The sequence below is a fragment of the Hyla sarda genome, chromosome 4, assembly GCF_029499605.1.
Source record: "Hyla sarda isolate aHylSar1 chromosome 4, aHylSar1.hap1, whole genome shotgun sequence".
Taxonomy (NCBI): domain Eukaryota; kingdom Metazoa; phylum Chordata; class Amphibia; order Anura; family Hylidae; genus Hyla; species Hyla sarda.
Window position 1 is genome coordinate 269,449,648 of NC_079192.1, and position 13,491 is coordinate 269,463,138.

The window sequence follows — 13,491 nt, forward strand, 5'->3', positions numbered from 1 at the left end:
TAGGTTGTCTGGGCCAACCACATAAAAGACCAAGTAAGAAAAATTAAATAAGCACAAGCGCTCTACTGGATCTGTGGGTATGCCGCCATGTGCCTACCCTGCTGCCTGGTATGTTATGGTTCCCTATGGTAAAACAGTTCAAACATTTTAATAAAATAATGGCACAGACAAACAGGACTTACAATATGTAGAAGTTGTGAATGATTTTTATTTATTCCACTGTATCTCCAAACTACGATATAGGAACATGGGAATGAGGCAATGTGCAATATGATGCTATACTGCTCTAATTACGTATATATGTATACATATATACATCATTGGAGCAGTATAGCATCATATTGCACTTTGCATAATTCCCATGTTCCTATATCGTGGTTTGGAGATACAGTGGAATAAATAAAAATCATTCACAGCTTCTACATATTGTAAGTCCTATTTGGCTACGCCAGAATTGTATTTATATTTTTGAACGGTTTCACATAAAAGACCAACTGTGGCAAAAATAGCTGGTAATGTAAGGTAATGCTGGCCGTCACACCAAGTCACATAAATCATTCTTGTACTATAGAATATTGCAATTAAAAGTGATCTGCGCAGTGCATACATAGAGTTGCTTCCTATTAGAGGCCTATACAGTATCAGTATGAGAGAGGTTAATTTACTTGTGGTAGATGTCAGAAGGTTCACAGCATGAACCCCTTTTGTGAAGCTGTGGCTCCTCTGCATGGTGTGAAATGCCCCATCAGAGATCAAATTAGTAGTCTGGTTGTTTAGGTTCCAAGGCAAACAAATGCTGATCTGCCTGCATCCTGAACACTTTTCTGATATACTAAGTGACCCATAGCAGTCAGAGACCAGTTACCTTCAGGGACATATCCCCCCAAAAGATAAATAACACTCCAAAGATTAATAATCATGCATCCTTTGATACATATTCAGAAGGGGGAAAGCACTCCCTTCAAAAAAAGTACAAACATGGCTAGACTACCATAAGCCAGCCAGAAGGAATTGTGAAGTCTTTGATGCTAAGCCATAAGTAGGGAGTATGACATACAGTCATGGCCGTAAATGTTGGCACCCCTGAAGTTTATCAAGAAAATTAAAGGAGTAGTCCAGTGGTGACCCAGTGGTGAACAACTTATCCCCTATCCTAAGGGGGGGGGGGGTCAGACCACTGGGGCCCCCTGCGATCTCGAACTTATCCCCTATCCTTAGGATAGGGGAAAAGTTTTTCACCACTGGACTACCCCTTTAAGTATTTCTCACAGAAAAGGATTGCAGTAACACATGTTTTGCTATACACGTGTTTATTCCCTTTGTGTGTATTGGTACTAAACAAAAAAAAGGGAGGAAAAATTAAAATTGGACATAATGTCACACCAACTCCAAAAATGGGCTGGACAAAATTAATCGGCACCCTTAAAAGTGTCAGATCAAACAATTTTTTTTTTTTTTTTTTTATATATAACACTCAGTACCTAATCCTGACCATGTGCATCTCATTTTTATGTGTCTAGCACCTTTATCTATTTTTTCATTACACTTAATTTAGATCACTAGTCTGAATTTCTCTCAAAGAGAGGGGGCGTGGCCTCACTGTGCAGGTCTCCGCCCCCTCCCTCAGTATGCTGTCTGCTCACATCTTACCTAGCATTAGCAAAACTACAACTCCCAGCTTGTCCTCACTGACAGTACCGGGACACAAGATGACAGTGGGAGGATTTTTCCTCTAGGTGTGAGCCCTGCGCTCACATCTGTCAATCAAGGAAGTGTGTCCATGACATAGGTGATGACGCATGGACACAGCAGGACTAGTATATGTCCAAGCAGGCAGGGGGGGGGGGGCAGTTTGACTGGCTTTTTCAGTATGAAATACTGAAAATTTTCTAATGAAAGCAATTGCAAAACCTATTGTTTTTGTGTGCTTTAAAACATATCAAAAGTTTTTGTATCTGACAGTGCCCATTTAATATTTGGTTGCACACACTTTGGAAAAAAATAACTGAAATCAGTCGCTTCCTATAACCATCAATAAGCACCTCTCAGCCGGAATGTTGGACCACTCTTACTTAGCGGTGCAAACCGCTCCAGGTCTCTCTTATTGGAAGGCGCCTTTTCCCAACAGCAATTTTAAGATCTCTTCACAGGTGTTCAATGGGATTTAGATCTGGACTCATTGCTGCCACTTCAGAACCCTCCAGTGCTTTATTGCCATCCATTTCTGGGTGCTTTTTGACATATATTTGGGGTCATTGTCCTGCTGGAAGACCCAAGATCTTGGATGCAAACCCAGCTTTCTGACACTGGGCTGTACAATGCGAGCCAAAATCCATTGGAAATCTTCAGATTTCATGATGCCTTGCAACATTCAAGGCATCCAGTGCCAGAGGCAGCAAAACAACCCCAAAACGTCATTGAACCTCCATCATATTTGTGGTAGGTACTGTGATCTTTTCTTTGTAGGCCTCATTCTGTTTTCGGTAAACAGTAGAATGATATACTTTACCAAAAAGCTCTATCTTGATCTCATCTGTGAACAAGACGTTTTCCCAGAAGGATTTTGGCTTACTCAAGTAAATTGGCAAAATGTAGTCTTGCTTTTTTAATGTCTCTGTGTCAGCAGTGGGGTCCTCCTGGGTCTCCTGCCATAGCGTTTCATTTCATTTAAATGTAAACGGATAGTTCGCGCTGATACTGATGCTCCCTGAGCCTGCAGGACAGCTTGAATATCTTTGGAACTTGCTTGGGGCTGCTTATCCACCATCCGGACTACACTGCGTTGACAACTTTCATAAATTTTTCTCTTCCGTCCACGACCAGGGAGATTAGCTACAGTGCCATGGGTTGCAAACTTCTTGATAATATTGCGCACTGTGGACAAAGGCATATCTAGAGCTCTGGCGATGGACTTCTTACCTTGAGATTGCTTGCATTTTTCCACAATTTCGGTTCTCAAGTCCTTTTCTCTTTCTGTTGTGCATGCTTAGTGTGGCACACACAGACACACAATGCAAAGACTAAGTGAACTTCTCTCCTTTTTATCTGTTTCCAGGTGTGATTTTTATATTGCCCACACCTGTTACTTGCCCAGGTGAGTTTAAAGGAGCATCACATGCTTGAAACAATCTTATTTATCCACAATTTTGAAAGTGTGCCAATAATTTTGTCCAGTCCATATTAGGAGCTTGGTGTGACATTATGTCCAATTTTCTTTTTCTCCTCCTTTTTTGGTTTAGTTCCAATACACCAGAAGGGAATAAACATGTGTATAGCAAAACATGTGTCACTGCAATCCTTTTCTGTGAGAAATACTTCATTTTCTTGTAACATTTCAGGGGTGCCAATATTTACGGCCATGACTATCTATGGATTTGATGAATCGTGAAAAGGAAAGAGATACAAGAATTACTTATGTGATAAGTTCCAGAAAGAACGTACAATGTGTGCTAAAAAAAATTAAATGGGTGAGAACAAATGGTCCGGCACTAACAGGACTAGGACTCAGGTGAGCCAAACATGGATGATAGTGGTGAGCGTGGAGAACCTCGGGTAGATCGTGGGTAGCGGTGGTGCATATATTCAAAATAGCAAATGTCCAAAGGTGAAAGGAAAACAGCATTGCACTCACCATCCAATGAATCTTTATTCAATACCAGACATGACAAGCAAAGTGTGCAGGTGTGGAGGCGGGGGACGAGAACCGGAACAGACCGTTTCGCGCACTTGCGGTGCTTCTTCCAGCCGGTGCGCGAGACAGTCTGTTACGGTTCACGTCCCCCGCCTCCACACCTTGCTTGTCATGCCTGCTATCGACTAAAGATTCGTTGGATGGTGAGTGCAATCCTGTTTTACTTTCACCTTTGTACAATGTGTGCCATTTGTGTTTAACAGTCAAGGGAAAGGCCACTTCTTGTTCTATAAGCACACTTCACTTCTGCCTGTACCACCTATGAGGCAGCTTGGAAGCTGAAGAACTCTGAATGTATAAATCCAGCCAGTGTCAAATGGCTATTGTACTTTCTGGGGGTCAAGATCTGATTTGGAGTTGGTACCAATCTCCATTGTCAGCGGCCCATGGACAGAAAATTCCATTGCTTACCATCCAAGTGACTTGTTAGGTTTTCTGTTATTTTCTTAATTTTATTTGTATCTTTTTGGGCTAAATTTGTCTGTCATCTGTTTTCTGTTTTATTGTGACTTTATTCATAATTAATATTCCTTTATTAAGTTCTTCCTTCATCTAGTAAAGACTCACATTACCTGATTAGACCATTTAGTCAGTAGAAATCACAGATGTGCTGTTTACCTGTAATTTGTCTACTCGTTTGGGAGACCAAAGCACCCCAATTTTGAAATGTTTTATTGGTGGCAGCGCTAGGATATTAGCTCTCAATCATTAAGTATGGGAGGTGTTAAAGTTGGCTTTTTATCACTATCACTACCACTACCACATCGGGTGACACCCTGACTGGCCTGCCTGGGGATCGTGGCTGTCCTGAAGGGATAGGAGTGAGGTGGCAGGGGTGCCACCCCTCCTTTCCCTGCTATTAGTCGACCAATAGCAGATCGGGGGTGGGGGGTTAAAGTTCGGTTTATCTGTTCTGCCCACCCACGGCAGTCCGGGCAGAGCAGAACTGTGCTGGGACCAGCGCCGGAGGTCACTCAGGCTGGTTTCACACTATGTTTTTCAACTACGGTTCCCGCATACGTTTTCAATCAAAAACCGTAAGGGAAAAAAACGGATGGAACAGTATGGGAAAAAGTAAACCGTATGCGTTTTTAAACAGTATACTGTTTTTAAAAGTGCATACTGTTCCATCCGTTTTTATAGAAAAAAAAAAACATACGTTGTTGAAAATTTTGTCCATTTTTAATGGGAAGGGTCTTGGGTGGGGACTTTAGGATGCAAATGCACATGTGCAAAGTAAAAAGGTATACTTTTTCCCGTATGGAACCGTATACATGTGCATTTCCCATTGACGTCCATGTTAAAAAAAAAAGTATGCAGTTGGAGTACGGTTTTTAAACCGGAGACAAAATCGTGGTCAACCACGGTTTTGACTCTGGTTTAAAAACCGTACTGCAACTGCATACGTTTTTTTTTTTTTCGCTTTACAGCGAGTTTCCTGCGGATAATTTTCCGCAGCAGCTCAAACTCCTAGCGGGAAGCTCACCGTAAACCCCCGCCAGTGCGAATGTACCCTAAGGACACTACATCAAATAAAAGGGTAAAACACTACATATACATATACATATACACATACACACACACACACACACACACACGTGTTGGATTGTCAATGCAACCCTCTTCTCCCACTCTTCACACACTGATAGCAACACCGCAGGAGAAATGCTAGCACAGGCTTCCAGTATCCGTAGTTTCAGGTGCTGCAGAATGGGCAAAACAAAAATTGGAACAGGACCCTAAGTTTACGCAGAAGATTGATCCCTCCAAGACCGTTGGAACACAAAAATTGATGGTATAGTGTGGTATATTGGGTACAAAGATAGTGGGGCCATTCTTAATCAATGGAAACCTCAAGGCCACTGGATATGTGAAATTGCTACATGATGATGTGCTTCCCTCTTTATGCACTGAAGCTGGCACGTTCCCTGAGTTTTTCCAGCAAGATGGTGCACCACCACATTATGGGTGTCAGGTCCGAGCATTCCTAGATGAGCAGTTTCCTGGAAAGTGGATTGGTCGTCGTGGGCCAGTTGAATGGCCTCCAAGGTCTCCCGATCTGACCCCCTTAGACTTATCTTTGGGGTAATCTGAATGCAATTGTCTATGCTGTGAAGATACGAGATGTGCAGCACCTGAAACTATGGATACTGGAAGCCTATTGTTGCTATCAGTGTGTGAAGAGTGGGAGAAGAGGGTTGCATTGACAATCCAACACAATGGGCAGCACATTGAACACATTTTATAAGTGGTCAGAAACTTGTAAATAACTCATGAAAGCATAAAGTTACGTTAAAACCAAGCACATCATTGTTTTTATTGTGAAATTCCCAATAAGTTTGATGTGTCACATGACCCTCTTCCTATTGAAAAAAAAAAAGTTGGATTCAAATGGCCACCATGGTCACCACCCATCTTGAAAAGTTTCCCCCTCACATATACTAATGTGCCACAAACAGGAAGTTAATATCACCAACCATTCCCATTTTATTAAGGTGTATCCATATAAATGGCCCACCCTGTAGAATGTCAGGGCAAAAAAAAATTCAGAATCGGAATGAAAAGGTAAAAGCATCCCAGAGTTAATATATAAAGTGACAGTGGTCAGATTTGCAAAAAAGGGCTGCGTCCTTAAGGTGAAAATGAGTTAGGCTGGGTTCACACTACGATTTGAACTACGGTTCCCGTATACGGCTGGGAGGAGGGGTGGGCAGGGCTTAACCGTGGCGCCCGCACTCAGCCGTATTCGGGAACCGTAGTTTGTATGTCTATGAGTCGGGAAACCGCATACGGCCGAAAAAGCAGCCGACCGGAGGCTGCGGCTCACTCCGGTCGGCTCAGACATACATTAACTACGGTTCCCGAATACGGCTGAGTGCGGGCGCCGCGGTTAAGCCCTGACCCACCGCTCCTCCCAGCCGAATACGGGAACCGCAGTTCAAATCGTAGTGTGAACCAGCCTTACTCCGGTGGAATTTTTTATTTTTTTTTTAAATCAACTGGCACCAGAAAGTTAAACAGATTTGTAAATTACTTCTATAATTTTTTTTTAATCCTTCCAGTACTACTTAGCTGCGGAATACTACAGAGGAAATTCTTTTCTTTTTGGAACACAGAGCTCTCTGCTGACATCACAAGCACAGTGCTCTCTGCTGACATATCTGTCCATTTTAAGAACTGTCCAGAATAGGAGAAAATCCCCATAGCAAACATATGCTTCTCTGGACAGTTCCTAAAATGGACAGAGATGTCAGCAGAGAGCACTGTGCTCGTGATGTCTGCAGAGAGCACTGTGTTCCAAAAAGAAAATAATTTCCTCTGTAGTATTAATCAGCTAATAAGTACCGTAAGGATTAACATTTTTTTAATAGAAGTAATGTACAAATCTGTTTAACTTTCTGGTACCAGTTGATGGGAAAAAAAAAAAAAAAAAAAGGTTTCCACCGGAGTACCCCTTTAACCTGTTGGGGACCACGGGAGTATGGCTACGCCCTTGCGTCCTGGTACTTAAGGACCAAGGGCGTAACTGTACGTCCGTGGGAATTTCAATCCCTGCCACTAGCCGGACGGGGATTGGAACGGGATGCCTGCTGAAATCATTCAGCAGGCATCCCCCCCAATGTCAGCGATCGCCGCAAATCGCCGATCAATTCAGATCGGCAATTTGCGGCTATTCCGGGCTGATCTGATGACCCGATAGCCCGGAAAATAGGGATGATCGGAGCTGCGACCAGGGACTGGCGGCTGACAGGATGCGGCAGGCAAGTGGAGGCAGCGGCGGCGGTTTCCCAGATGCAGCAGTGAAGATTGCAGTAAAGTAATCTTTACTGCTGTATCTAGGAGTTTCAAAACTACAACTCCCAGCATGCCCAGACAGCCAAAGTTTGGAGACCCCTGTCCTTCCAGATGTTGCAAAACTACAACTCTCAGCATGCCCAGACTGTACAGGTATGCTGGGAGTTTTAGTTCTGTAACATCTGGCCCTTCAGATGTTGCCAAACTGCAACTCCCAGCATGCCTGGGCAGTCTGGGCATGCTTGAAGTTGAAGTCTTGCAACATTTGAAGGGCTACAGTTTGGAGACCACTACACAGTGGTCTCCAAATTGTTCTCCTCCAGTTGTTGCATAACTACAACTCGTAACATGCCCTTTGGCTGTGTGGGCATGCTCGGAGTTGTAGTATTGCAACAACTGGAGGCACACTGGTTGGGAAACATTGTCTGCTTCCTAACTCAGTTTTCATAATTGAGTCCATTATGGGATATTTCTAACAAAAAGACCCTCAAATTCACTTCAGAAATTCAATTCATTCATTTTGAAAATTACTTGAAAAATTGGAAAATTGCTGCTGAACTTTGAAGCCTTCGGATGTCTTCAAAAAGTAAAAAGCGTGTCAACTTTATGATGCAAACATAAAGTAGACATATTGTATATGTGAATCAATATATAATTTATTTGGTATGTCTTTTTTTCCTTACAAGCAGAGAGCTTGAGAGTTATAAAAATGCTAAATTCTCATTTTTCATGAAATTTTGGCATTTTTTACCAAGAAATGACGCAAGTATCAACGGAAATTTACCATTAACATAAAGTAAACTATCACTCTCTGAATCAAATTCACAAGTACAAGCATCCCAGAGTTATTAATGCTTAAAGTGACAGTGGTCAGAATTGCAAAAAATGCTCTGGTCTTTGGGTCAAAATGGGCTCGGTCCCCAAGGGGGTTAAGGGATCTTCTGCTAATGTCTTGGTGCCAAATACTACCAGACACATTCAGAGGTCTTGTGAAGTACATGACTCAACAGGTAAGTTCATTGTTAGTGATATAAGGGATAGGCAGGTGGTTTGAAAACTATTGCAGATAAATGTAGATATACACAGCTTTCTCATATTACCTATGCTGTCACTAAAATGTTGTACACAAATAAAGATGCCAGTAGTAATAATGACCCCTTTCCTAACAAAAAATAATTAACTTACCTCCCCACTGCTCCAGCGCTGGCTCCTGTCAGCAGGATGCATGGGCGATGAATTCGCTGCTGACAGTCAGGAGGCCCTAGTAGCGTCAGAAGCACTTGTAGGCTGCAGGCATCAAGCACTCTGCAACCTACAAAAAAAATTTGCTGTCGCCATAGCTTTTTTATCTCAGTAATTTGACTCAGTTGAAAGCTGTGGCGTCCGGCTGGCATATGCCCTTTAGCCTGCGTCATGTACCATTTGTGGTAAGAACACTACAGGTTGAAAATCACTGATCTAAGGTATAGCACTCCAATTCATCTGTAGTTACTAGAGATGAGCGAGCAGAGTCTGGAGAACCCTGTCTGACTCAGACCTATGTGGTGACAGCAGCTTGCTGAGCTTTCGAACTGTACCAAGCTTAAAGGGGTACTCCGGTGAAAACCTTTTTTCTATTAAATCAACTGGCTCCGGAAAGATTTTTACATTACTTCTATTAAAAAATCTTAATCCTTCCTGTACTTATTAGCTGCTGAATACTACAGAGGAAATTCTTTTCTTTTTGGAATGCTCTCTGATGACATCACGAGCACAGTGCTCTCTGCTGACGTTATTATAATAGTAATAATAAGTCTTTATTTATTGTTGTCCTTAGTGGGATTTGAACCCAAGGCCCCAGCACTGCAAGGCAGCAGTGCTAACCACAAAGCCACCATGCTGCCCCTAGACTACATCTGCTATGCACGGTTGCTAAAATGGACAGAGATGTCAGCAGAGAGCACTGTGCTCGTGATGTCATCAGTGTTCCAAAAAGAAAGGAATTTGCACTGTAGCATTCAGCAGCTAATAAGGACTGGAAGGATTAAGATTTTTTAACAGAAGTAATTTACAAATATGTTTACATTTCTGGCACCCGTTGATTTAAAAGAAAAAAGGTTTTCACCGGAGTACCCCTTTAAGCAAACCTGGCAATGGCAGTAATAGTAGCAGAAGGAATGAGAAAGACATAGCGTTTTGGTAGTTTTACAGATTCCAGCATTGTCACTGCAAAATGAGCCCATAATAGCCATCACATTACAACAAGCTGAGAAAACAGGTAAACCTGTACGCCCCTGAAAGACCAGGCCTGTTTCTTCAAATTGGGGATGTCTGACTTTAGAGAATAACTCTGGTAACATTTTGCCAATCACGATAATTCTGACATTGTTTTTTGTCGCAAGTTGTCCTTCATGTACATAAAAGTAAGCCGATATCACAATTTTTTTTTTACAATGCAAAGAAATCATGAAATAAAAAACAAAACAAAGATTTTTTGCTATTTTTAACACTAATAGGTCATATATTTATACTTTCTGACCAAATAGTTTATGAAACTTATACTTTCAGATGTCTACTTTATTTTGAAAGCATTTCTTTTGTTTTTAATTAACATTTCAAATGAATTAGAAGCCTAACAATTTAACTTGAAATTTAGAAAATGTGAAAACTAATTTTTTTTATGGGCTATGCAAGGTTTGCAGAAATTTGAAGGCGGTAGAACATAGGACCCCCCCCCCCCCCCCCAATGATCCCATTGTAAAAACTAGACCCCTCAAGGTATTCACTAGGAGGTACAGTGAGTATTTTAACAACATAGTTTTTTTGGCAGGAATTATTACAGTCAGTGGTAAAAATTTAAAATTAGCTTTTTTCACAAATGCATCATTTGTGGGGCATATTTTTTGTACATCACTTCTGATATTGCAAGAAATGCACCCTATATTGTATTGAGCTGCTTGCCCCCCCCCCCCACCTTAGGCCATATTTTGTTCCTTGGCCACGTGGTAGGACCCAGAAGGAGAGGAGCGACATTTGGCTTTTAGGCATCATTTTAGGCAGAATGGATCGTAGGCCGCACTTCATGCCTGCAAAGGGTTTTAGCTGCCAGAACCATACAGAACCCCCACAAGTGACCCCATTTTGTAAACTACATAGGGATCGACCGATTATCGATATGGTCGGCCGATATTCACGATTTTGGATGTTATTGGTATCGGCAATTACCTTGCCAATAATCCGATCATGCCCCGGCCACCCCCCAACGCACCGGCCAGATACCGCCACTGCCCCATTGCCTCCCCCATCCCCGGTTTTATAATTACCTAATTCCCCGGGAATACATAATTCCCGGGGTCCACACTACTTCTGGCTCCTGCGGCGTCCTGCGTTACGCTGTGCGCTGCGCAATGACGAGTGACTTCCTCAATGCAACATCACAGTCTGTGCGCACAGTGACTGCTCAGGACGCCGCCAGAGCCAGAAGTAGCACAGCAGTGGCAGTGGTTGGACTAAGGACCGGCAGGGGGAGAGAAGCGGCGGCGGTCTCTGGCCAGAGGATTAGGGGGGGGGGGGGGGGGGGGGGGGTCGAGGTTGGACTCAGGAGGACCCCAGGACAGGCAGGGGGAGAGAAGTGGGTGGCGGCAGTCTCTGGCGCCGCAAATGCCACTACAGTTCATTGATTTAACCTGTTCAGGAAACAGGGCGTATGCATACGCCCTGCATCCCGAGCCCTTAAGGACGTATGGATACACCCGTGGGAATTCCGGTCACCGCCGCTAGCCGGTCGGATAGGAGGAGGTGGCACCTATCACTCCTATCCTTCAGGATGATCGGTGCGAGTTCGCTCTGTGCGTAATGACGGGCGATACAGGGGCCGGAGCAGCGTGACGTCATGGCTTCGCCCCTCATGACATCACGGCCCATCCCCTTAATGCAAGTCTATGGCAAGGGGCGTGACGACCGCCACACCCCCTCCCATAGACTTGTATTGACGGGGGCGGGCAGTGACGTCACGAGGGGCGGAGCCGTGATGTAACGATGCTCCGGCCCCTGTATTGCCCGTCATTACGTGCAGAGCGATCTCGCTCTGCGCAGTAATGATAGCGGGGTGCCGCAGCAGCGATCCCCGGGGTCCCCAGCAGCGGGACCCCGGCGATCTGACATCTTATCCCCTATCCTTTGGATAGGGGATAAGATGTCTAGGGGCGGAGTACCCCTTTAAGAAAGTTTGGCAAGGTATTTTATATAAACCTGTGTATGTGGTAATAAGCTATAAATATAGCTTATAAATGGATTTTAAATATTAAATGTTACGACATGAATGTAAATCATAATTCCAATAGTAGAGAAGAAATAGTCTGCACTCACCATAGGCTTCATTTTAAAATCGGACTTTACCACCGAGAATCTAAACCTCGGTGGTAACTCGATTACTGTTAACCAATTCATCTCTTGCAAAAGTACCTATATAGTATATTGCTTTGTCTGGAAATGCGGCCTATACTATATAGGTAAAACAAAAAGAAACCTATATACTCGCATACGTGAACATATTTATTCACTGCAAACTAAAATAGGCGCAACATGCTTTATAATGCACATGAATGATGCTCACAACAATAGGTTATCCCAGCACAACCAGTAGGTCTGAACAGGCACCAAAAACTATTGCAATGTGAAACTAATTGGATTAACAGGTTAAAAGCGCTGTTTTTACAGTTCCTTTCCATAAGATCGCAGGATATTGTTTTAGCTTTGTTTTTACTATTATATATTCACCTGGTGATGGGTCACTCCTCCCCCCTCTCCTGTTATATATACCTGGATAGTAATCCAAAGACCTAGGAACCGGAAGAAGAGTCATAGACTAGAAACGGTGCTGTTGTTCCAGTATACTTCGGCTGCCTAGCCGCTAGCTGCTCCCCCCCTCCCTGTGCACTCGTGTGTGAACTTTTCTATGTATGGACACTGCCTGCCGGCTTAATAAAGTCCGATTTTAAAAGGAAGCCTATGGTGAGTGCAGACTATTTCTTCTCTACTATTGGAATTGTGGAATTGACTCTACTCCTTTTTGTCTGGCACCCCATAGAACCTTATTCACACCGAGTCTCCTTTACATGGTCTATGCTTGCAGCTGATTTAATTCAGGTGTTGTAGTGACCATCCCATCTACGTCTTACCACTGAATGTAAATCATACTAATGCTGTCAAAATTAAATGATGTTTATAACTTATATACAGAATTTCTGCAGGAAATTTCCTTATCTACTTTATTAAACTACCTCAAAAAGGCTGGCTGTCAACTCTTCCAGTTCCTGTCCCAGTTGGTCTCGTACTTTGGAAAGTCTTTCACATTCTTCATCTTTAAGTTTCAGCTCCTGAAAGGAATAGCAATTGGTGGGTATTATACATCTTGAGTGCACAAATTATAAAATACGAACAACTTCACGACAAAGCAAGTTTTGGCCTTGAAGACACAGGGAAATTCTTGTTTTGCCTCAATTCTTTCCAACAGCCATAACCTGTTTTTTTCCATTTATAAGTGTGTGTGGGCTTGTTTATCGTGGGCTGCAAGATGATGTATTATGGAAAAGTACCATTTTTGGGGTACACACTGTTTATCTTATTTTTCAATTGCAAATATCCCATATATTTTTTCCCCCAAGTTTAACTTGCTGTTTTAAATTAACTTTATTTTGTTAGCAGTTATACAGTTTACAGGGATATTAAATACACAAAATTCTTTGTGTTTTATCACTTAAATTATATTTTTATGAAAACAATTCAGTGTATATACTTTATTTTGTTTGCATTTTACAGACATTTACACATGGTATGCATGGGGGCTAGGGATTGACCGATATTGATTTTTTAGGGCCGATACCAATAATCTGGTACCTTTCAGGCTGATGACTTCTACCGATATTACCCCCCCAGGCGGGGAAGCCGCTGCGGATCAATGATTTGAAGCGGGCACTTTAAATCAATGAACTGCAGCGGCTTTTGCAGGTGCCAGAGACCGCCGC

The 13,491-nt window shown here is 42.8% G+C and overlaps 1 protein-coding gene across 4 annotated transcripts in view; it reads right to left on the bottom strand.

The window, feature by feature from the left end:
• Positions 1 to 13,491, bottom strand: part of RAB3IP (RAB3A interacting protein) — an 87,865-nt gene that overhangs the window by 16,819 nt on the left and 57,555 nt on the right. For all 4 annotated transcript variants that reach the window (XM_056574152.1, XM_056574151.1, XM_056574154.1 and 1 more), the window contains one exon: positions 12,748 to 12,843. In XM_056574152.1, coding sequence (XP_056430127.1) covers positions 12,748 to 12,843 — 96 coding nt within the window. The remainder of the gene's footprint in view (positions 1 to 12,747; positions 12,844 to 13,491) is intronic.